The 25,230-nt window shown below is 44.1% G+C and overlaps 2 protein-coding genes across 2 annotated transcripts; both read right to left on the bottom strand.

Moving 5' to 3' along the window:
• Positions 1 to 2,814: 2,814 nt before the first annotated feature.
• On the bottom strand, positions 2,815 to 5,958 carry LOC103756454 (apovitellenin-1). Its single transcript, XM_008922506.2, has 4 exons — positions 5,888 to 5,958; positions 4,342 to 4,440; positions 3,824 to 3,983; positions 2,815 to 3,174 (listed from the first exon to the last, which is right to left on the bottom strand). The coding sequence occupies exons 2-4, from the start codon at positions 4,400 to 4,402 to the stop codon at positions 3,078 to 3,080; spliced, it is 318 nt and encodes a 105-aa protein (XP_008920754.1). The 5' UTR covers positions 4,403 to 4,440; positions 5,888 to 5,958; the 3' UTR covers positions 2,815 to 3,077.
• Positions 5,959 to 7,200: 1,242 nt separating this feature from the next.
• On the bottom strand, positions 7,201 to 25,222 carry ILDR1 (immunoglobulin like domain containing receptor 1; the record flags this gene model as incomplete). Its single annotated transcript, XM_029960714.1, has 8 exons — positions 7,201 to 11,618; positions 12,602 to 13,407; positions 14,579 to 14,710; positions 18,981 to 19,127; positions 19,286 to 19,405; positions 20,131 to 20,280; positions 22,439 to 22,609; positions 25,171 to 25,222. Coding segments are annotated over 8 exons (1,620 nt in total), but the record flags the coding sequence as incomplete, so codon positions are not given.
• Between the last annotated feature and the right edge of the window lie 8 nt (positions 25,223 to 25,230).

The raw sequence follows: 25,230 nt of genomic DNA, 5'->3' as shown, positions 1-25,230 counted from the left end.
CAAACTCTGAAGGGCACATTCAGGCTCTGTCATGACTTTCAGCCTTTCAGAAAGGAATACTTTTGAAATACTGGAAGAACAAGCTCAATTCCGAGAAAACTCAGAAAGCTATATTTCTCTCCTGGGGCAAGAGGGAATTTAAGCTGCAGGACTTCTCCTACAAGGGTTATATTTGGGAAAAAAAAGAAAGTCTGAGCAGACATATGCAAAACAAGCAGGTAGGAAATCATCCTAGTAGCAAAAAAGCTAAATGTCCTGGGTTTTTCACATGGTAAATGTTCTTATTTGCCCAAACTTCCGCTTTTCTAAATCTCCCTCTAAATACTGGTGCGTTTACATAATACATATGCATGTGCACATTCATTCGTGGCCAGGGAAGCACAGACTGTCTAAGCAAAACAGGCAGCAATAAAGAAACCTGCAAAAGAGCTCTGCAGAAGTGGTAAAGCAACCGGAGATGGAAGAACTTGCTGCTGCATAGAGACACTGACTTCATTCTGATTGCATGTAGTATCAAGGAGCTGCTGGGACAAAGGAAATGCAAAAGAAGGGCTTTTTATTCCAGACAGGTGGTTAAGTGCAAGATTATAACTGATCTGACTGACAGTTAAAGAAACAAAAAAAATCAACAAAATAACAAGCCCCACAACACTGGGGACTCATTTGTCCTGCATTACTGAGCCTACTAAACTGCTCCAACAGAACAACAGCCACAGCATGTTCAGTTTGTGCTGAAGCAAACTTCTCAGTAGCAAAGATTCTGGGAGATGAAATTCAAATTGGGGCAATAGGAAGCTTTGGAGAATCAAGTACTGCTGGCAGTAAGTCTCTCTGATCATTGAGAAAGAAAGTGAACAGACAGATGTTCAACATCCAGCACTTCAGGCTGGAGAAAAAGCCTTGCGTAGGGCATTTATCCCCCACTCCTATTGCTACCCAAGTAATAGGAGTATTGAAGCTCAACAATGGCAAAGCCTGCTCTCCTGAGGTGGTCAAATACTTCTGTAAATTGTGGAGACCAGGTTAAAATAAAAATCTGGTTAAAATAAAAGATGTATGTGATGTCAGGGCAGTTCTCCCACCAATGCTAATGGAGACTGGCAGAAAGATACTGGATGAAATATAGCCTTCATCTGTTAATTAGCCTTTCCATTAATAAGCCTTTTGTCATCTATTTGAGTTAATTTCCATAGTCAAACCCATCAGGGGGATAAAGGATAGCCTTGGGGAAATACATTCAGCTTTTAGCACAATTGCTGCTGATTCTTTTACTTCCTTCAGTTTCCTCTATTGCTTCTCCCTTCTCCCTGTCACCCCCATTCTCTTCCTTTGCCTTCTTGCACACTTCCATGGGAAGGGCCAAACTGACATCTCTCAGTTACTCCTTGGGCTTCTCTGCTTTTCCAGCTTTTCCTACTCAATTGTTGATTAGCTGATAATCTAGAAATACTGTCAGGGAGCATCAAGAGCTGGGATGTTCTAAGAGGGAGGACAATTCAGGAGCCAGCAGAGACCACAGCACAGGTTGTGACGTCCCCAGCCGGGGCACAGTCCCACTGTACCCAAGAGGAGGTGAGGTAGTAACTGTGACAGGGCCCTTCAGTCATACCAGGGAGTCTGCTCAGGACAGTGGGAGGCAGAGCTGGAGGCAAGGCTACAACACAGATCCAAGGTCCATCCAAGAAGCACAACCAATGATGGAATGAGGCTACTACCTACAGTGTAGGTCCAACATCAATGCAAGAAAACCCACCAGTAAGCCAAGACAGCCAGGAGCAGCCATAGGTCTGGGTGCCCAGAGCCTGAGCTTAGGTGGGGTTCCTGGGCCCATAGGCAGAGTGCATGGATGAGGGTCATTACTGCTCCTCTCAAGTCCTGACAAATACTTAAGGGTAATGCTGAAGCAGAATAAAGTTTGAGGCTTAAGACCCCTATGAGGGAAAAGTAAATGGAGATGTATCTAAAGAGACAGTAACATTGCCTTGCAGTCATCAGGCAAATCTCATTTTGCCAGTTGTAGCAATGCTCTCCCTCCAAACCAGTAGTTCTACCCATGTGCACGTGACTTCTAGCTCTCAGGCTAGCAGGGTTTTGTTTTAGCCTCTGCCACAGTCTTACACTGTGATTTCAGACAAATTGCCCACTTGTTTCTGCTTGCTTAATGAGAAACCAGATGAATGTCTTTGTCCAGTGTGGGCATCTGAAACGATGTGGTTACATAGGGCTGATGAGGACCTGCCAGGTCTTCATAGACAGTGCTGGGCAAAGGTGCCCTTCTCATAAACTGGTCAAGATAGTGAGACATTTTCCCCTTGTTTCTCCTTTGGAAAAGCTTATTCGGTAGTCTCACTGAATAAGCTGATGAAACACACTTCTGAAGTCCTGCTCAGGTTGATGGACAGTTTGGTTTACTAGCACTTGTTTTCCCAAATTATCTGAAATCTTAATACGTTTGATACAGGTGCACCTACTTGCTTCTTACCTAACCAAGAAGCACAATCAGTAGGACTTAAATTTCATGGTCTTTCCTTACGTGAGATTACAGTTGACATATTGTGGCTACCCTGAAAAATGCTCAGGTAGTGCCCCCTCTACTCAAGAAGAATCTGAGCTTAGTTAAAAGTGCCTGAACAGTCAGGGTTTGTTAGCATTGCCTGAAACAACTTCTTGTGAATAACAGCTACCTTCTCAGCAGAATGGAATGCCAAGGTGAGTGTGATTTTGTAATAGTCAATACAAATAAGAAACTTAAGGAAGTGTAACAACCAACACTATTTTATTGGAGGGGCAATGGCCAAGCCTTTCAGGAGGAATTAATTTTCAAGATTTGGCTACAGAAGAGCTCTACAATCTCATTGTCTTCCCTATGCCCAGCTGCGTGTTCTTTTTTTTCTGGGGGAGGCTTCAGCAGATGCCTTCCATCTTTTGGTCTTTGAAGGTGGGTTCCCTCTAGTGGCACTAAGAGGAGCATTGATTCTGTCTTATCGACTGATCTTGGCCCGTACGAGCAGGAGGAAAGAGGACACTGCAGGGTGTTACCAATTCACATCAGGAGACACTGACTTGTCTTCTTCTGGCTAATAGCCTCGGACTCTTGTCCACAGGTTCTTTATTTTTTCAATCAGCTGTTCAGCCATTATACTGAGTTTAGTTGTTTCTCTGATGAGGAAGTTCCTGCAGGAGATGACAGTGCATGTAATAAGATACACAAATACATGAGGGTAATCTCCATCTGCTGTGGATATCATGCTGCCTGTCACTGAGTGCAGAGCTCCTCAGCAGTCTTAGAGAGGCTTTCCTCAATAAGCAGCATGTGTGTGCCATGAGTTACATGAAACTCTGTCTCTAGGGTGATCATGATTTTCCTTTTGTGAGGAAACTCATTCCCCTTCCTTGAGGAATATGTATGCATAGCTAGAGCCAATTCTGTGATTTGCATCAAGTGACAATGGCACAGTTAGTACTGAGCCCCTCACAGACAGCAGCACCAGAGAACCCTTCCAGGGGAGCTGATCCCCCACCAGCCAGAGGCCTCCTCCCTCACTACCCAAGAATAAAGAGCAGAACCTGCTGTCCTCACAAGCATGGTCACGTACAATGTGCATCCCAGGGAAGAGCCTGTGCTTTCACAGAAGACCATATCATCTCACCCCACCTCCCAGCACCTCACTCCCATGGTAGTCACATCAGGCTTTGGTTGCTGATTCATTTCCCATTGGGTCTCCCCATATAGATACTTGATTAATCTGTTCTTCCTCCCACTCCTCCCTCTCCCTTTTCACACATGGCTATTGCAGCGTTAGCACAGAGGAGCTTTCCATACCTAGTTGCAACAACTGCTGGAGTCTGGGCAGCATCAACCAAGAACTGACCCGCTCTAGGGGACACCTTGTTCACAGCTTCATAGACATAAGATGCAACTGCATCAGGGACGACCAGCCAGTCACGACGGTCTCTCTCAAAGACGGACTTTGAGTGCACTTCTGAAAAAAAGGAGGCAAAACCCCATCAGGCTTTTCCAGTCACTCATGTCTCTCATATTTTCCCCCAGGTGCAGTGGGAAGATTCTTGAAATTCTGAGATTCAGAACCTCTCCCTGAATTCGCTCTAGCAGCATCCAGCAGCACCTCTTCACCTCTTCGTGGTGAATGCCACAGGCCTTACATGGCAGAGTGTTTGCCATGTATGGACAATTTTCATGCCAGATCTCTACTGACTTGTTTCACACTGCTGAGCACTTATGTATTCATGGTCTTCAACTGTATTGCTGGGCTGAAGTCCAGTGAGAACCTGTAGAGCTGAGCCTTGTCCCAGGCAGACAGAAAAGCTTTTCAGACTTACCAGGCAGAGCGGTGCTGAGGAGCAGAATCAGAGCTATCACCAATACCCTGGATTGCAACATGGTTTGCAGTACCAGTTCTGCTCCCTATACTGAGAGACCTGCAGGAATCAGCATACAATGTTTGTTTGTTTTCAGAGAAATAAAACATGCTGGTTAAACACCAGATTTCTGCAACAAAGCTAACCAATAAATGAAGACAAGAACAGGAAAGACCACGGTGCATTTACTCCGAAGAAGTGAGGAAAAAATAGTATAAAAATGCAGGTGTTCTTTTATTTGTATAATCACAAATATTCACAATAATAACTTTCAGAGCTCAAAGAAATATGTGACAGTAAAGCTAGGTCTTTTATATGAGAGCCAAAATCCCTTATTTCAGCACATGAACAAACAACTAAAACTGCCAGAAGTAAGAATAGGTTTCCTCTACGAATAAGTACAAATTCATAATGTGGGATTTCTTTACTTGTTTTATTAAATTGCTCTAAAGAACATTGCACTAGTGTGCATGTGTGCATCACATACAGTGATCATCTCAGTGACCCAGTGATCTGAGTATTTTGCCTTGCTTTAGCTGAGGAAAGTTGCCAACCAGCCAACTAGGTTCACTTGTCTTTTTCACTCTGGGATTAATGCAGCAGATAGTAGCCCAAGTAGAACAAGTTCTCAAAAGGGAGTGAGTGCAAAATTTAGCTTCATCTGACTTCCTTTATTTTTGTCTGTTAAAAAAGTCAGAATTGGAGAATTGAAAATTCAGTACTTGGTACATTGAAAATACATTACATCTAAACAAGCTTTTCAAACATTCTGTGCTTAAAAACGTGTTTAGAAATTAATATTGATTTATGCCCTCAACTATAGGGCTGCATCACTCAGAATGACATGAAGAAAACATTGAAGTTTTAGAATTGCAACAGCAAAAAAGGCTACAAGTCTATTACATGTGAATGCTTTGCTAAATCCCATACCAGGTGGCTACAAGTCAATGCTCCTTCTCATCCCACAGTAAGGAAATTTCCATCCATTTTTACATCCTTCTGTGCAGAGATTGCCTCCAAAAGCTACCATTCCATTTCCTAGACATTTGTTGCCCAGGAGCAGTTGCTCCTTTACCACCCTACCTTGATTTTTAATCCCAGAGCCAGTTTTTCTCCATGTACACAAAAGGCGTAAATTTGCTTCCCAAGAGCATAAAGAGGTGCTCTTATCCAGTTTAGAGCCTGTAGTCCCTGTGATGAAGGCAGCTGGGAAAAGCTTATGTATCTTCCAACACTGAAGCTCTGCAATTCGTACCATGGGCTTGACCCTCCTATGAGCGTCTTATGGAGCATCCATCACTCAACTTCAAGCCAGGTCACCTCAAGCACCCCCACCTTCCCCCATTTCATCAGTATTCCTGCCTGCGGAGTGTGAGAAGCCAATTTCTTAATTGGCTTGCAATAAGAAATGGGGAAAAATAGAAGATCATCTTCACTCACTTCCCTTTGATCTAGACACACCAGTCACAATGCCCATCCCACCCAGAACAGAGAGTTCAGCACTTACCTGTCCTGCCCTCTCTCTTTCTCAGGCTGAAGCTGAGGTAGATGCTCATCTGAGACACCGGCATTTATGGACCGAATATAATGATAGCGAGGGGTCAAAGGTCCTGCTCTGTTTCCCCATTTGCTCTTTTGCAAGCACATCCAGCTCAGTGGGAGAGGTAAGAAGCTGTGGAGGACTCTGGACCTGTTATTGAGATTTGGTAATGGAGGGTCAGTCTGACCTGAGCCTAAGGGATGTGGAAGGCAGCTCCTGGGTCACTGAGTCCCCTACTTTCGCAGGCATCTGTGTCATAGAGACCGCTCTCATAAGTTGACCAAATTCCACATTAACAGTAGCTAGACCTGGGCTGAATTTTTGGGAAGGCCTGTGCCATAACCTCCCTGCTCTGATAGTTGGAACTTACTTGCAGCTGTTATGGCCATTGGCATTTCCCCCTTCATTTACAGTAAAAGCATTAACCAAATGGTGCACAGGGGTAAGTGTGCACCCCTCTCACATTTCTTCTTTCCCCATGGTCAAGTCTTTTTGCACAGGCTGGCAAGACACAGACCTGTTAGAGCGTGCCCAGATGGGCACAAAAACTTATCAGAGGGCTGAAACACCTCTCCCATGGGGAAAGGCTGAAAGAATTGGGTCTGTTCAGCCTAGAGAGAAGACTCCAGGGAGATCTTATTATAGCTTTTCAATACTTAAAGGGTGCTTATAAGAAATAGGCTTTACCAACGCTTGTAGTGACAGGAGGAAGGGAAACAGGTTTAAACTGAAATAGGACAGTTAGATTGGATGCAAGGAAGAATTCTTTACTGTGAGGGTGGTGAGACACTGGAACGGGTTGTCCAGAGAAGTTGTGGACACCCTATTTATCACCAGAAACATTCAAGGCCAGGTTGGATAGGGCTTTAAGCAACCTGGTCTGGTTGCAGGGGTAGAATGGATGAGGTGACCTTGTAAGATCCCTTCCAATGCAAACTATTCTGATTCTATAATGTCTTCCAAAGATCCCTGGTCCCAGTCAGAAAGTGGTGGCATTGCTGCTGTAGGGCATGTTTCCCATAGGTCAGATTCCAAGTGCCCGCTGGGTCTTCAGTCGGGCCAGCCATCTGAGTTGAGCACATGGGACCACTGAGCAGAAGAGGGAAGACACAGAAAGGCTGCAACACTGAGCTACCAAGGTCATGAGCTAAGGGAAATGGGAGGACATAAATTAAACCTACCATGTGAGCCCCAACAGACCTCCATTTGCATGTTGGCCACTTATTTATTAGGTGACTGTCACACGTGGGAAGTGTGAAAAGCTCAACCAGTACCTTCATTTATCAACCAAACAAAATTTTTAGAAGACTTTTCTTCTCATGGTGCTTCAACTGCTTTAGAATCAAACAGTAACTGTTCTCATTTTACAGGCATGGCAGCCAGTCAGTGATGGCTAGAGTGGGTCACATCATTAAAGAGGGCTGTCAATGGTTTCCCATATATTTTTCCCCTCTCTTGGTATTTATTCAAATGATCTTCCTCAGAAAAACAAAGAAAAAAAGTCTCCGAAATAAGAAAAAAAAAATCCCCCATTGAAGCAAGTAATTTTGCATTTTTGTCCAACAAACAACAACAGCAGATTCTTACTAATGGGTAACAAGGCTAATTCCAGAAATAAGAACACAGAATTTTCAGTTCTACTTCTGGTGCAAACACTAAAAAGCAATTTATAGTCTAGGAAGTACACACAAGAGCAACTGGTTGAAAGTTCTCTTATATTTCAGTTAGACATGTGACATTCATTGAAGAGGATCTACACATTTATAATCTGCTTTTACAGCTGGGGTAACATTCAGAAGACCGTAACAAGGCACATTATAGGCATTAAACTTAGCAGAAATAGGAATGAGCAGTCCTTACTTGTGGGGGTTAATTTAATATAACCTCAAGTGTCATCCCTCTCCTATGTCAGGTCAACAAATGGAAGGCTCTCACATCAGTGTTTTTAACTGATGTGCTGCTGGAGATAGATAGTGGCACAGAGGGACTTAGCTGCCCTGTGTGGTAATACCTACTGCTGAAGACTTTGCTTTGGGGTTGTCTCACACAAGGTAACTTCCCCAGCTTAGTTAGCCTAACTTTAGCTAGTGCTATCATGAATACAATCGCAGAGATAGCAACTGGGCATTTCAGCACTTTCTACTGCCAAGCAGGCACTTGCCAAGACCAGATCAATGATTGCACAGAAGCAGCCCTTGCCCTCCATTCCTGGAATGGCATTCCGGAATGGCAGGGCGCTCTGCAAATAAGCAAGAAACCCAGATATTGCAGGTCCTTTCTTAATCAAAGAAATATTACATGATTTTTTATCTCTCTTATGAATCTATGGTCTGAGGTGGAAAGCAGCTGACAGCAGCATGGGTGTCCTTATCTGGCCCTCTCTATGTGGCATGGTCACATTATCTTAAATTAGGGTAACTCCAGTGGCTATGAAGGCACTTTATTCGAGACAGAAGATTCGTTTTTGGGGAGTAAGATATATTCCTTCAACTGCATGACAAGAAGAACAAAACCCTAGAATAGCAATAACTCCCATATGTGAAACATTCAACTTTTTCCATCACGAATGGGCTGACATATGAACATCAGCTCTTTGGAATGGCTGAAAAATTAAGCATCAATAAATTGCAATATAGAAAGAATGAGGCTAGGTGATTCCCTACTGCTATTTCTTTCAGTGTGCTGTATTGGAGCCGCTTAGTTCTCAGTCTCTTTTCAAAAGTCAAAGACACTGTAATCTTACTGGAAAAAAGGGTTCACATTGCATTGTGCAATGCTGTCACAATGGGTTTCATTTATAGCCAATTAAAACTAGAAATAAGCATCTAGAGCAGAGTCTATTTCCTTCCCACTTTTCTGTCTGCTTGCAGTTGAAAAGTATGCATATATAGATTTCCTCTGTCGTTATTTCACAGCCCACCACCAACTGGTGTTTTATGAACCGCAGTGGTCTGTGGACCAGTAAACCTGGTATCATTTCTGCTTCCCTGCTGGATAACTTAGTCTACTTCTGTCGCAATTTAAGAAGTTACAGAATTAACACTCAGATACAATCTGTTTTCCCTGAAGAGTTTTGATTAATGTTTCTATAAACAAGAACAAAGTGACTGAAGAGGGTTTTCTTGCAGTGTGAGGGAGTTCTTGCTCTTGAGAAAACTTGCTGGACACATGTTGGCTTATACACACTTGAATGTCAATGAAAATGAACTCTTTCCATGCTACCATATTGGGATCTCCCCTCATTTCTCAAATAGCCTCTACTCTTTGATGGAGAAAGGGGCAGCCCTTCCCTGAAACCTGGACATTTGGGCTTGGTTGGAATGACAGGAAAAAGCTGTCCTCTATGTTGCATGAAACTACAAAGCACAAGGAGAGAATCAAATTCCAAGTTACTAATTCAGCTTCCACGGGTAGAATCCGCAGGGTCCTGGCTATCTGCTAAAAGTCACCAGAGGGCAAAGCTAAAGTCAGAACTCGATGGTAGTTTTGGAAGAAGGTGCCTCATATTATTTTCTGTCATTGCAGTCGTCATAAACTCCTCTTAACTAATAAAAATACTAGTCCATCTTAGAAGAGAGGGTTCATAAAATCCTCAGCAGGTTATAAAATAAAAATAAAAATGATTCACAGCCAGTGGCTGAGGAACAGATTCAAGAGTGATATTGGCTTTGCAAGTTCTGCAAACATGCTTAATTCCCTATATTTCAAATGTGACTTGTGGTTCTATTCACATTGTTCAGTTTGAGTCTAATGCAGACAAGTATTACGCTTAATATAGCCCTCCTTTCTTAAATTCAAACTTTGGAGTTAGTCTTTTAGAACTTTTTTTTCGATAGCCAACAACTGCTGTCAAATAGACCCTCTGTCTTCAAAAAGTAGGCCTCTGGTTCTGAAACAAGGTCAACTAGAGAAGCTAGCTGGTCCTTCTGCTTTATCTCCAGAGGCAGAAATTAGGAATAAGCACTTTCAGCCAAGAAACTGTAGGAAGATGAGCACTCTCTGTAGTAGCCTTTGGTCAACCAGCAACTGCATCGGATATCCAACTAGGACCATTTGTATGAAGTGTGATGCCTCCCATCATTGTCCAAAGAAAAGAAAAACAAGGAGGTGGGCAAAATGAAAGTCTCTCCAAGACAGTCTTCCAAGGGAAAGCATAAGCACATCAGTAATTAGGACATTAAAGAACAAACAGTAGCAAGTGTCCCATGCGGCACCGGCTGGGAAATGAACCAGGCAAGACAGTCATTGGTACTGGCCAATCTCCATTGCCTCTGGGTTACGAAATAATTCATAAGATTCTCCAAAAGTTCCTTGACAACCGTTGAGTCTCTTAAATCCAAGAAGTGCCTCTGGCAAGCCAGTTTCCCGTGGAAGCAGCCAGCATCCAGAGGGCTTTTCTTTCTCCGGCACATTTTAAATTAAAACAGTGGATTAATCACATCAAGGAGAAATGCTAAGGTTTTCTCCTTCACAACAGAGCACACAGAAATTCTGTGTTCTAATTGTAAGGTGAGAGATGAGGGAACCCTACAATCTAGCTATAGATCAGATGCACCACACATGCAGCACTGTGTAAGCGCCAGGGTAAAGATCATGGACAATATTAAAAATGGTGACTGTTACAGTTCTTCAGAGCCCTTTATACCACCCCATGTATATGATACATGGCATAGAGAGCAAATGGAGAATATAAAATGCATGGAAAAGAGTACCTGGCTTAGGAAAGATATATTCACCAAAACTGTGCTTCCTCGAGTTGAGGGAAATTCTGTCCATGGTGCAAGGGACAGCAGTTACACTTTACTCAGTCCCTGAAGAGAAGGCCAAACCTTGGTAAATTTAGCCCTTTAAGTTACAAATAAATTCAAGTCTCGATGAAAGGCTAGAACAAGTATCTTTTAAGGCACTAAGGTCTAAGCTTAAAGAAGGCCAGATTGTTTCAGTCAGTAAAGGGTGGATAACCCGGAAATTTGCAGACCTGTTAGTGAGATCTTAAGGCAGTGAACATCCTTCCAACACCGTGATCCTCCTGTTTGGGAGAGAGGCTTAGTGGGGACAAAAGGAAGCAACTGGCCCAACTGTGCTGAGCAGCCAGGCAGAAGCAACAAACATTACACATTCTGAAGCACAACAAAGGGCCTTAGAAAGAAGATGCTGTGCCTCCCCACACCAGACTCCCAGGGGACCGGATCAGATGATCTCCAGAGGCCCTTTCTAATCGAAATTATTCTACTGTCTTGTGACTTTACAACTCTGTGAACATTGGAGCCTTTCTCTGGTAACTGGTGTGCAAAGGACCAGCATTCTACAGACTGGGCTCCTTGCAGTGCACTTAACAAAGAGAATTGGTATCTGTCTTTCCAGATTAGCAGTACACTATTTACTGAAAAAAATCTGCTGTTTCCAATAGCAATGAACTACAGCCCACTGCAAACCTGTTTCCAATCGCGGCAAGAATAAAAATGGGTTATGTATGGCTTCCATGGGCACGAGTCATAGATTCTTCAGAGTTGCAAATCTAAGGAGAAGCTGCTTTATCTGTTTTATTGCTGGTTTATTGCTTGTTGTCTGTTCAATCAAAAGCAGCCATCCCAAGCCATATAGTAAAAAAACTAAGAGGAGTCCAGTGGGAATCGTAGTTCTTTCAGTACTGACATTAAATGATTATGCTTTTTCCACTGTGGGAACTTGCTCCGTCCTGCAAGAGAAAAGAAAAGATTCAGGAACAAGGAGTGATGAATAGAAATCATATGTCTTTCTACCTGCTCTGAACACCATAGCAAAAACCACTCATACATACACACATCCCAGCTGGAACTTGAGTTGTGTTTCCTTCCAAAACACAGAAGTGAAAATGTGCAAAATACAGTCCCTTCAGAAGATTTCCACCTGTTAAAACTCTGCATATATGTGATAAGGGGCACTCAACATTTTTTTATTTAAAAGAATCTTCATTTTTTTAAGGGGAAATACACTGTCTAACTTGGAGACTAGCATTTGGATATGAAGTTTTTCACATTTAGGTTGCCACCTAAAATCCAGTCCCAGTCCAGACAAGATGAGCTGTAAACAATAGCTGTTTACTGCCCATATAATGCATGTTCAGTTCTCAGGAGTCCCAAGAAGAGAGTCATATTCTTCCACCTGGCTTGGAGAATGACACATTTCTCATTCATGCTACCTGAAAGCCTATTTCATGTAACTTTAGGCATCTTACCTGGATGGATATGAATCATCTTAAAAATATCACCAAGATACAATAAAAATTAAATGTTAAGGATGGATAATAGGAGAATCATGCACATCGTAAAAAAAATCAGAAGTAAACCAACTCCAGAGATGGTTGCAGAGAGGTACTCAGTACTGCTGCCTAGTCTGGAGGTGCTTTCTCTCCAGTCAGGGCCAGAGAACAGCTATTTTAAAACCAACACATGCATAGAACCCCAAAAGTGAGAGGGTATAACATATCACCCTGTAGGGGACCTACTTCTACAGCCCTGCAACACATGTCTCAAGGCAGAGAACTCAGCAACCTCTTCACAACCAGGCTCCACAGAGCACCCCCTTCTCCTTGGCCTCTGTTTGCAAGACGACAGGCTATAGAAAGTACAAAGCATTTACTCTCATTCCCCAAAACCCAATTTTTCCTTAGGTGGGAAAGCAAAAAGGTAGCTGACTCACCGAGCGTGTCCCTGCTCTGCCTTTGTGCTTCTTGTCCTGACTCGGGATGATTTCTAAGGAGCGATAACTGGGGGGTTTATCTTCTGGCCATTCCCGAGACCGGTTCCTCCACCTGCGGTTTGTCGCTGGGACATGGACCTGATCCTCTGAGGAGCTCCATGACCCCCTGCTAGAAGGGGGGGAGTAGCTGTGCTGCCGCTGGCCTGAGTTATTGCTCCTCCCAGTGTGGTTCTCGTATTCTCGCCTCCCTGCGGGCTCCTGTCTCCCGCCACGATGGTGCCTGGAGCGCTCCTTGGCCTCCTCTGGATAGAAATTGCTGCTGCTGCTGTTCTTGCCCCTCTCAGCTTGGCATGCGGGCGACACATCCCGTCTGGAGTACTGTGGCCTGCCATTGTAGCCACCTGTCCTCTGCCTCTGAGGATGATCCTCTCGCTGCCTCTCCCACATGTCCTGACTGTGGCTGGAATGAGAATCCCCACTGGAAGGCACGGGCCACCTCCGGTTTTCCCTTCTGTCCTCTGCTGCAGAGTCCCAGGGTCGGGGGGTGCGGGTGGCTCTTTGCGGCCGTGAGGAGTTGCTGCTCCCATGGATGGAGGACATGTGATCAGCGAGAGGAGGTGGCATGATGTCGGAGCCCAGGGAGGACAGCAGGCTGGGCTGCACAGCCTGCCGCTGGTGGGAGGGTGGCCGGAGCTGTGACATGTTGAGGTTTTGGATTTCAGACTCCAGATAGTCCAAAACACCGTTGTTATGGGAAAGCTGGGCTTGTGGCTGTACTAGTGGAAGACTGTTCTGCAGAGAAACATCTAAGGATAAAAGAACAGGAGAACACAGCAAGTCAAGAGGAAATGAAGAGAGGGCCCTTCTGCACTCATGAGCCTGGCTGAGTCCCTTCTCTCCTCCTCCTGCTCCTCACTGCAAGAGCTGCATGGTTCTCAAGCACCACAACCAGCACATCCAGACCAAACAAGGTAAGATGCAGAGAGTAGTAACTAGTAGCTGCCTTTCCTTAAGAAGACTCAGTGTGTTGTGTATTAAATCATAGAGACTCAGTCACTGGACCTTTCTAAGGAAACTGGTGCCCTGGTTAGGAAAAATGGTAACTGTAGATTTAACTAGTGGGCTGAAGAAGTATATACTCAAACATCTTGAATCTAGCATTTAAGATGTTTGCAAACAGTTTCTTGAAACAACAGGTAAAACTCATCAGACACAGATTAAATCTGTGACTACAGCACAGTGACAAAAAGCTAATTTCAGATAAAAATATGTTATATACTTTTGAGAAGTCATTATGTTGAATTCCTCTGTTTTCCTTGAGCGATTAAACAATATTTCTGGTAGTAAGTTATTTTATTTAATTATTTCTCCAGGACTTCAGAGACTTCCCTCCTCCATTTAAGTTACAAATAAATTCCACTATACAAGTGATTTTGGGGCAGAACAACATTTAAAATCCTGGTTCATTAAAGAGTCTTTCATTTTTTGCTGCATGCAGGGTAGATCTATTTCACAGAAGGCAGTTTGCCCTTAATCATTTAAGACTAGAGATTTGATAAGAACTCAAACAAATTGCACCTCACTTGTCATGTCAGTTTTGGCTATAAGGAGTTGACCGTGACCAGCACAGCAGAACAAAGAGACAGTACCCTCCTGTGCCACACAAAGCAAGATAAGCTGGGTATATTTACCCTGCAGTTGCTGGGGTGTAGCACAGATATACTTTAGTTAGCACTAAACTACTTCACCCAGCACTGAGCCCAGCAAGACACTTAAGATGAACAGGCTGTATTTATCCACCCAGGCAAGTCTACAGTATGCTGTAGATGTAGCAGAGCTGTTACGCTCAGACACGCAACCATGCTAGAAACATCTCTCTTTTGTAGTACAGAGGCTAAAGCCTCAAAGCTGAACTTCCCTAAGAAGTTACCTGGTTCTTGTCCTGATTTCCCTCTGAAATGATGCCCATGGTCTTACCTCGTTGCAGTAGAGGGTTCAGCTGGTAAGAGGAAAGTTTTGAGTTCCTGTCACCACCTCCGTAGAACATGTTGGGTGATATCCAAGGTGCAAGTGCCTGAGCCCGCTTTATGAACCGATGCCGTTCCAGTACTGTAAAAGAAGAAGAAAGCTTACTGCAGCTATCCAGAGAGCACAGCTTGCAGATCACATACCATTTTGCTTGTTAGGCTGTAGTCTTTGGATACAGGAAATTCACAAAATGAAAATCTCTCTCCACCCTATGACAAAGTTAAAACAGAACACGGGAAATTCCAATATGAAGTTGTATATCTTCAAAAAGATACCTAAAACAGAAGGGTTACTGCCTAATATTCAGAGTCCAGTCCCAGAAAATTGGAACAAATAACACTCTGATTAAGTATGCAGCACTACCAGGTGTAAGACTTCTACCTGCTCTGTCATTATGAGTATAGTTGTGGAAAGGTGTGAAATAATGTTTCATACAGTAAGACATAACACAGTTTTCTCTCTCTCAAAACTTTTTCAGCTCATCATTGGTCCTTTCCCCTTTTAGTTTTGATTTACAGCTAAACAAGATCTTTCTTTGCCACTTTCATGTGTGTTCTGCCCAGATCATATTTTCCACTCTATACTCCATTATTTCCTCTCTGTTCCACATATAGGGCACTCAGAGGTGCACTGTCCAGCTTCTCCCTTTCTAGTCTCTCTCTGTAATTTACCTCAGCATGATTGCTAAAACTAAATCCCTTAGGACAGTGTGATCAAACTGGTGAACAAACTAAATTTCCAGTTTTCAACAGCAATGTCTAGTGCACTGAAAGAGCAAACTCGTCGGAAATGTCTCTTCCTCACTGGGTTTCCGCCGCCATCTCCAGAACCCTATTCGTGGGGTCAGGCTCCATTCACTTTTTTCAGCATTTCCATCTCACCTCCTCTACATAGACAACCTAACCATTCTTGCCTTCAAAATCATAGCTCGTCACTGCTTCTTTGGGGGAATACCTAAAAACATCTAACAGAAACTTACTATTTCTGCCTCAAAACTTAGGTTTACAAGCAAGCAAATTCTGCAAGTCCCAGACTTTACAAAGCCTAGTTTGTTTGTCATTACTGAGTAAAGCTTTTCTGCAACAGGGCCTTTGCAAAATTTCTCTCATATGGCTTCCCTGAAGTTTCAGAAGTGATAGGCTTTTACTGCAACCTCATCTCTGGTCAGGCATGAACAGAACATTCCTGGCTATACAGTTCAGGAAACAGATAGGAATATAATTGCCTTTGAGACTGTTGCTCCTCTGATAAATCTGGCTGAAGTTGGCTGATGAAATTAAAAGCTATTGGAGGGAGAGAGATAGGGGATAGACAGACAAGTTGACTGCAAAAGATTTGCTTCTTTAAGAAACCAGGCTACAGCTAAGCTCCAATTAATTCTGTCCCCCGGGGTTCATTGTATCAGGCAGCATTTAGACTGCATGTTCTCTGGGACTGAGCTTTCCATTTCAGGTAGCACTCCAGTTATTAAACATGTCCTCCTTTAGCTGTTTCACTGAATTTATACAGAGCACCACTTGCAGCAAAACAAGGACTGACCATGCCTCAACTCATCCTACCCTTTCCCCACAGGTCATGCAGCTCCACTTCATTCTCCATTTCAGACTCCCTCCTCAGTTTGGCTCCAACCAGAGAGAACTGTAAAGCTGGAAACTTCAGGGGTTTTAATCCTCATACTCCAATATATCTTCAAAGCTCTGTGGCCTGAGGAAGCAGCTTTCAAGCACTTTATGTCAAACTTGATTCACTTTCTTTTCTTTTTTTTTTTTGTCCCAAGAGATTTCCCTCCAGTTTAGGTTTCAAACTTGAAGAAAGAGAAAGAAGATGAAGGATAAAAAGAAGAGAAAGGCCTCATCTCTCCCTCTCTTATTCCTGCAGTTACCACCTTGAGAATGTCCTGGAACCTGCTGACTGCACATCCCTCGGTTTTGATCATGGTCTTTGCCTGAGGAGCAGAGGTCCAGCAGCTGTGGGCATACTTACTTAGGGTTCTCCCCCTTAAGGTATGAAGGCAGTCACTAGGACCAAGGTCATCATGTCCCTGTAATTCTCTGATCTCTTCCTACATCTGAACAAATGCAGAATTACCCCTGGACTTCCTTCACTACTTTTGGCCTTTCTTCCTTCCCCAGATACCTTGCTTTCTAGTTTGAATCTGACATATATTCTGGTTCCCCACCTCCAAAATGGAAGTAAAGTTATAGATATTTTTAAAGTGAACATATTTATTTAAAAAAGGTCAGATTCACCCGAATTCCAAAACTCATACCTGCTGTAAAACTTTGGCAGAATGTTGTGTTGTTCCCTTCATTTATTCCATGCTGAGAAAGGTTGTTCTTCACCTTTGACAGACCTTACAGCTGCTGGGCCAATTATTCAATTATAAAAAAAAATATCTTTAAACCTAGTCAGACCCAGGTGCAAGTATATCCTATTTTATACCAATTCATTATTAGAAGAAGTCCACAGTAGAAAACGAACTAATGGGAACAGAAGGAGGTCATACATATATTTACCCTGATGGGCTTTTTGCAGAGCTTTCCATTGGGAACGTAATTGGCTTGCTCCTGGGGCATGTTTAATATTTCTGTACACCAATCCTGAATTACGCAAACAATGTACTTCTTTTATTGCTAGGTTCAAAACCACGGTACTTAGTGCCGTGATTCACAGCCGCAGGATTACGTTTCCTCATAGCACCTGTGATTGTTCAGTAGATCTAGGCTGTCCTCTAGTGGCCAACAATTGGGAAGAAATTGGCTCACACTGTAATCGTAAAGGAGATGAGGATTTCTGCCTTCTCTTCAGCTGTATGGAACTGTTATTCCTCAGGACTGTTTTTAAGATGTTCCCTGAATCTATCTTCTTGTGTTTTTTAAGGCCTCCAGTTAATTTCTTGGAGTGAAAAAAAAGTAAGTCAGAGGCAGGATGAAGTGAAGGTGTGTTAGAGGAGGGGAGCAGGCACAGGGATCCTTTGCAAAGCGGATAAAGAGGGCAGGCAGCTGGGATGGAAATTACAGCCACAGAACCCAGCAGCCAGTCAAGGAGGCTGGTCTTGTCTGTACCTTCTCTCATGAACAGGGAGAGGTTTTGGGAACCCTGCAAGAATTCCTCCTCCTCAACAGGAGGCAGGAAATAACAGCAGCAGTCTGGAGTGAGCTATAATCTACTGCACAGAAAAACAGAAAGGAGCTCACACAAATCTGAATCCCTTTTTCGTTGAGAACTAGGAATTCTGGAGGTGTGAGTCTTTCATCTCCACCACCTCTCTCTCCCTTCGCGGAAACTAATTTTTCTGCCATATTTCTACAGCCTCCTCAACACTACGCACTTCACTTGACAACCTGTAAAGCCCCCCAAAAGTGTTTTGTTTTGTTTTTAGCAGTAAGAGGGATGTTCTGTTCTCTCTTTGCAAGGGCTAAGCAAATCAGGCTTAAGCCTAAAACTCTTACAGCTTACACCCAACTGATACCAAATAGCTCTTCTGAAGGTAAAGGGAAACCTGGAACCCAGCTCCTTGTTCATAAATCGTCTCCTTGTAGCATCTGGGTAAGAATCTGGTGATTTCAATGATAAATAAACTTATTCGTTGTATTTTGTTCCTGTCAGACTGTGTAAGCTGCAGAGAGGCTAGTCCACCATGTGGCTAACTAAGTTTCATTTACAGGGCTGCAGAGGTTATGTGACTTTAGCAGCCACAATTCAGACAGCAGCCTTATTAAAAAAACTGTATCTGTCTGCAGAAACTTTATTTCTGCTAAAAACAAACACAACAAAGTTTCTTTTGACCCTCAAAAATGCACTTCTACAGTTGAGCACCAAGAGAGACCATCTTTCTCCTCTTTTTTCTCACTTCTTTCCCCCAAGAAAAACAAATAAAACCTTCTTCTTGTGGAGGGAGCAGCTTTGAAAAAAACATGAAGATAGAAAATGCCAATTTTTACATAATTCCTCTTGGAGCAACATACTTGAAGGTTAGGCTAGTTTGGACAGTAGTACAAAGGCATTTGCTTGCGTTCCTCACATGCACAGGCAAATGAACCACAAGACAGAGAAGAAAAGTCCTGAGCTACTCATACAAGGGAGCTGGATGACATGAGAGATGCTGGTAAGGTCTGAGTGAGGAGGAACCTCTGAAATTTGGACACAGAAAAGCAAGGTGGGTTCTATGTATCTCAGCTCCCCTCCTCTAAACTCAGATAAGCTGGTCCCAGAGGTCACATTGGCCACAGAAATGTTTCATTTTATATGGATGCTGAGCATAAGGGAGAAAGGGGAGCTCAGCAAGCTCCTAGTCAAGCTTTCGTATTGACAAAAGCCATAAATGGATGCACATTTGCTTGAACCTCACCTTCCTGGTTACAGCAGCACCGGGTTGGACAGCAGCCACACTGGATGTGGCAGCAGCAATACTGGGGGCAGCACTGGCACCAGCATATTCCAATCACCAGAAGGAGAAGGAGGCCACCGAGAATGATGAGGAGCACCGTAAGCCAATCTATGGGAAAAAAAGAGAGAGAAAAAGGATTGATCCTGATGTATCTGGCTGTGGTAAGTTACTGAGCACCCCTCCACTGCTGGAGATGTCTTGGAGTGGGGAAGAAGAGAAAAGGAGGAGATATCTTGCCACTCGGGCAACGAACCACAGGCACTTACGGAGAACAATCAGCTTCACTTCTTTGTCCGCATCACCTGATGTATCTCCTGGTGCTTCCACAGAGCAGTAGTACACGCCGTGGTCCCACCACATGACCTCAGTGATGACAAGGTCTGCTTCTGCAGGAGAGGGACTGAGAGGTCAGTGGGCTATTTGGGACTGACACTATTTTCAGGCCCCACTCAAAACCTCTGCCTGCAGGCAACATAGAGTACTGCATCTCCCTCTTCCCAAGCATAGCAATCACCTTCCAACAATCACATTTGAGTCCACTGAGAATTCCTACAGACAATATGCACTGCCAGTCCCTTTCTTCTGTGTTGCTAGAAGGCAACACTACTTAGAAGTGGTACTAGTTCTGTGTGGAGTGAAACAACCAGCATGCTGCTGAATGTTAACAGACACCAGCTGCTGCCAACTGCCAGCTCTACTGGTTTTGGAACACACTTCACTGTCCCTCTTAGGCCAGCCATCCCAATAGCTCATCTAGCAGGAGCAACAGTTATTGCTTTGGGAACAGCAGGGAGCATATAATACACCTGGACAATTACACAGTGTTTCTTAGAAGAATGAACTGTTTTCTAGCCTCTGGGCTCCTCAGCTTTTGTGCTCTTCAGCAAAACGCTCAGGCATCCCCAGCTCAGCCTTAGCTCGTAGTGCCTCCAACATCCTCAGGCCAACCGGGGACAGGGCCCTTCACAGCTCTTATTCCACCGCCACCTCCCGGAATGTGTAAGCTACAGACTACACTAGCAATGTTTATACCTCTCTTCACTTAGCAGACCCAGATATTTATTTTATAGTTACTGAGTTCAGTGCCTGCCTGGGAGGTCGAGTCACTTACTGTTCTGAATGGTGATCTTCCGTTGCTGGTAGTCGATGCCCAGCATGGGGTCCTTCTGCCCGTACTTCTGGATGACAATGCGCACCTTGCGCTGGCTGTCGTTGCAGTCGTTAGATGGGTCCTGGCCAAGGGCTAAACCAGCCTGGTATGCTACAAACATACAGCAGCAAATAAGATGCCAAAAGTCATTTCAAAGGACCGATTTCTATTCCCTTGTGAGCAGTAGAGAAACTCTTGAGTGCGTGTGTGCATTTGCTTTAGTTTAATAATACAAAGCATGGCTTCAAACCGGCAAGGACAAGTCACTTTGGAGTACTCAAAAACAAACAGAGGTAGAGCCAGAGGAATGGCAGGGATTTTGAGAATGCAGAAGATGTGGAGGAGATCCCTCCTGTACTCACAACTGAAAGAACAGCAACAGAAAGAGCCTAATGGTGGTAGGCTGGAGGGCAGTTCCCAGTATGAAGATAAACTGGATGGAAAAAATCATAAAACACCAAGGAGTACTGGAACTAAAACAGAAGTGTGTTTATTTACCAAACAAAACCTCCAGACATACAGGAAAGGGATTGTCTGCCATTCCCGCCTGCATCCCATTAGATTTTGTGCATCTTATAAAGACAGGATATAATCCATCATCTGTTTCCAGCTAAGGATTAAGTTAAAGACATCCAAGAGAATTAATGGAGGACTAGAGGCAATTTCTGTGCAATACTCCTGTGACAGACTCACAATATAAACATTGAATTGCCAGGTGTTTGGGAGCTGAGAGTTGGGGAGACAACTGATTCAGTCAGCATTGCCTGCAAAGGGCTTGCAATGAAGAGAGGAGAGAACAAAGCTTGTCAAAGTCTCTTCCACTGCTGTACTTACCACAGAGCATGAATACCAGACCCAGCTAAGCAGACACCATGACCTTCATGCTTTTTGTCACTGTTTGCGCCTATTAGCTTGAGCCTGGGCTAAAAGCACTTGTGTTATGCTGGGATCAGCTGAGCCAGGGACCTGCCTGCTTGTGCACTAGGCTGTAGAGCACTTGTTAATATGCCTACCTAACCCACCCAGGCTGCATAAAGGAGAGTTTGGGCACTAAGACACCCACTCTGAGCTCAGTCCTAAGTGTACAGTTAAGCTGAGGCCTCTTAAACACACTGTAGGGTTTATACAGAATAGAATAGAATAGAATAGTTCATTTGTAAGGGACCTACAAAGGTCATCTAGTCCAACTGTCTGATCACTTCAGGGTTTAGCAAAACTTAAAATATATTATTAAGGGCACTGTCAAAATGCCTTTTAAACATTGAAGGGCTTAGGGCATTGACCACCTCTCCAGGAAGCCTATTCCAGTGCTCACCCACCCTCTCATTAAAGAAGTGCTCCCTGGAGTCCAGTCTGAATTTCTCCTGCTGTAGCTTTGGACCATTCCTACACATCCCATCACTGGATACCAGGGAGAAGAGACAGCATTTTGCCTCCTCAAGAAGCTGTAGAGAGCAATGAGGTCACCCCTCAGCCTCCTTTGTTCTGAACCAGATAAGCCCAAAGTCCTCAGCCACTCCTCACAGGACATGCATTCCAGCCCTTTCACCAGCTTTGTTGTCCTCCCCTGGTTGCATTCAAGTACCTTAATATTCTTAAATTCTGGGACACAGAACTGCACACAATACTCAAGGTGAAACCACTCCAACGTTAAATATAGTGGGATCATCACATCTTTTGGCCAGCTGGTAATACTGTGTTTGGTGCACTCTGGAATGCAGTTTGCATACCATATTAAACACTCCTGAATTAAGGCTGCCCACACCAGAGTGTCTGCACATGAAGTACTCTCACCAGTATTAAATGTTATTACTTAGAAGTCTTTCTACCCTCCAAAATGCATGTGTTTCTTCTACTTTCTAAGATCAGTAACATCTTGTCACAGGTATCTATCTCCAACCATGGGGTCCCCCATGGAATCATAAAGTCAACTTGTTTCAGGGCCCTTGCTTTCAAACAAGCTGAAGCATAAAATGGGGCTGCCAAGATTGACTTATGTCAAACGTGGCTGAGCTGCTCTGCCTTCTGAATTGATGACAAGGAGGACAAATTAAGTGCTTTGGCTGGAATCTCTACAATCTCGTATCATAAGCCCTTGATGTTTCAAAGCAAATCACAGACATGACTTATTTTTCCTTGGAGTGCTAGGAAACACCACCACCCGGTTCGTGAGTAGAAAGGCATCAAAGCCTGTATTACCAACTAAGTCCACCTTCCCCTTCCTTTCCACTGGAAGAGGGATTCCTTGGAGGACAAGCTTAACACTTACAGGCTGAGTAGTAGTCAAAGATGGGGTCCTTGCAGAAGGATTTGAAGCGCCAGGTCACCACCACGTCCTGCAGCTGAGCCGAGGTGCTGTAGTCACACCTGAGGATGACACTGGCAAATAAGGTGGTGTAACGCTCAGTATCCTGCACTGTCACCTGGAGGGAGAGGCAACCTGCAAACAAGAACAGAGAAGGCCATCAGCCCACAGACTCAGACCTCACATCACACCAAGTGATAGAAGCACATCTCTCTCAGCCTCATCCAGGACCTGCACCTACAGACCTTCCAGCCCCTCTGGTGAAGATATTAAGGGTTACAAACCCTGGTTAGAATGCGAGTCCCATCTTTCCTTGAGGGCAGCTTCTTTGGCCTGCCCTATGGGCTGAATTCTCCAAAGCAACTATGAGTAGCCATTATGCAGCAAATCATTCTTTTTCTACATGGAGAAAACTGTCCCTCCAAGCTGAGGGAGATAATTTGTTTGGCCCAGAAGCACACAGGATGGGACTGCCTTGGCTTTTAATCCTATCCAGAAAAATTCTGCAGCACCACCTGTTCATATAAACACCAAGTTAATTTTATCAAGGTCTCACTAAAACAGTCATCAGAACATTACCTAGTGGTGACCAAGATTGAGACAATACAGCTTTCATCCTGTAGCACTGTAGTTAAACTTAATCTGTTTATCACAACTTCAGAACAGCACACCTCAATTACCCTTTTTTTTCTTTTTAATGAAGCTATTGTTATGTATCTTAGAACTCTTCCTAACAACCTCCACATCATTTTCTATCTAAGAAGCTGCACACACTGAGGAGGGTTTTACAAAGCTTCTCATAATCTATGCTTTATTTTAGGCATACTCCAGAGACATCTCTATCTTATTTAAACTTTGATAATACAGTAAGTTGTGCTTGTCATTAACAATAGCGAAGTTATCACCAGTTGCCTTTGATAAGGGAATACAAACAGTGCAGAGCAAGTGTGGGATGCCCTGTCTGAATACATGCCAGAGAACAGGGCAGTGATTGCAGTGTTGTGCCAGTTGCTTCTTAACTGGGAAGGATGACAGCAGGAAAGGCAGGAAGGAAATGGGGAGACTTGGAAGGTACCAACTGAACAGGTCTCCATTAACCAACACATTTCTCTCTACTACAAGTTTTCAGGATGAGAGCAAGGGAACAAGTTGCTAATACTATATACTAACATCTGGATCACAGCTGCAAGCATCATTCTTTGTCAAGCATCATTCAATGTCCTCTTAGGCTGGACCTCCACACTACGTTCCAGGCAAATACAAGTTCACACAGTTTCCACATGGTGGAAAACATGCTGCAGAGGTGCAACGCTGCCTCAGCAAGTAATTCTGCAGTAGGGTATTGTCAATGCAGTACTCGCTCAGTTTCTGGTTTGAAGTGGACTCTTGGTCACCAACTGAAAGCACAGGCAGAGCGAAGTAATTTGCCTTAAAAATACCACACAAACATAGAGAGGACCAGGGCAAACCCTGAATCCAAGGCTGGCTTAAACATTGAAATACCAGCAGCTGTGCAAACCTCTAGGAAAAACAAGTTTTTACAATGCTGTAGCAAAGCAAGGTCCAGGCTGCAGACAGGTACAGTTGCTCTTATTTAAAAGCATTGTAGTTCGACACATCTTGTTTCAGTTTTCATTGCGAAATAGTTGACTCATGGAATCTTAATTCAGAAAATCACAAGAAACCAATCAAAACTTTGAACTCTCAAAACTGGCAGAACATTGATCTCAGGGTCAATCAAATGAAACCCCATATGAATTCTGACTTGGGAACAGAACATTTTCCATGGGTTTCCTACAACAGGATCTCTCTGGCAAGAGTAAAACACTCAAAATCACTACGTGCTTTTCAGTTACAGAAACAAAATCTTTTTATGGAGGGGATCCTTTCTCATTACCTCTGTTCTGCAAAAGAGTCAGAATTGAAAGGTAAGTTCCTTATTTTCTAAGGAGATTGAAAAACCCACTGTTCCCACTGGAGGACAGTCGGATGTCTCTGCATGTCTGATGTTTCATATTAACCTCCTCCAAGAAAACAGAAAAGTTGTAAAAATGAAGGCTGGTTCCTAAACTTGGACTGCATTACTCCGCTGCAGGCTGCTATCCTTCTTATCCTGGCAGGGAAGAACAAATCTGGACACTACTAACCTAGTAGGCTACCTCAGGCTATGGCTTCGCAGTGAAGCCAAGGTTTGGTTAGAGCATCACCCAGGAATATGGCTGTCAAGCAAGACAACAGACAAGCATCCCTCCACACTTTTTTGCTTCTTTCACTCGTTCTCTGTGAAAAACCGAACTTCGGTACTTAAAGCCAGATCACCAGCCAAGACCCAGGCATCCAAGAAGCAAAACGATAATTTTATTTCCGACTGGAGGCCCGAAGCTGTCAGGCAACCCGCAAAGCTTGGCAGAAATAACTCTGCTTGCTGGAGGCCGCCCCTGGACACGGAGGTGAGCTCCCGTTCCCCAAAGGCTCGTACTCAGGGGTGAGGAAGCACTGCGGCTCCCCCGATCCCCAAACAGGCTGAGCCAGCAGCAAAGCCTGAGGCGGGCGACTGCGACAGGTCAAAGGGGGATCGACCTCTCCGTGCCCGCGCCCTGCTCCCAGGTTCCAGCCAGGCCAGCCGCACACGACCGATACTGGAGGCTGCCAGGAAGCAGGCGGTCACTTCCTCCTAGGAGAGCGCCCAGCCGCACCTTTGGGACAGCGAAACTCCCCTCCGCATGGCTTCGTAACGAGCTCGGGAGAGCCCCGGG

The sequence above is a fragment of the Manacus vitellinus genome, unplaced genomic scaffold (assembly GCF_001715985.3).
Source record: "Manacus vitellinus isolate BGI_N305 unplaced genomic scaffold, ASM171598v3 scaffold_28_pilon, whole genome shotgun sequence".
In the NCBI taxonomy this organism is placed as follows: domain Eukaryota; kingdom Metazoa; phylum Chordata; class Aves; order Passeriformes; family Pipridae; genus Manacus; species Manacus vitellinus.
Note: the sequence above shows the minus strand (reverse complement) of the source record. Positions and strands in the feature narration are given on the sequence as shown.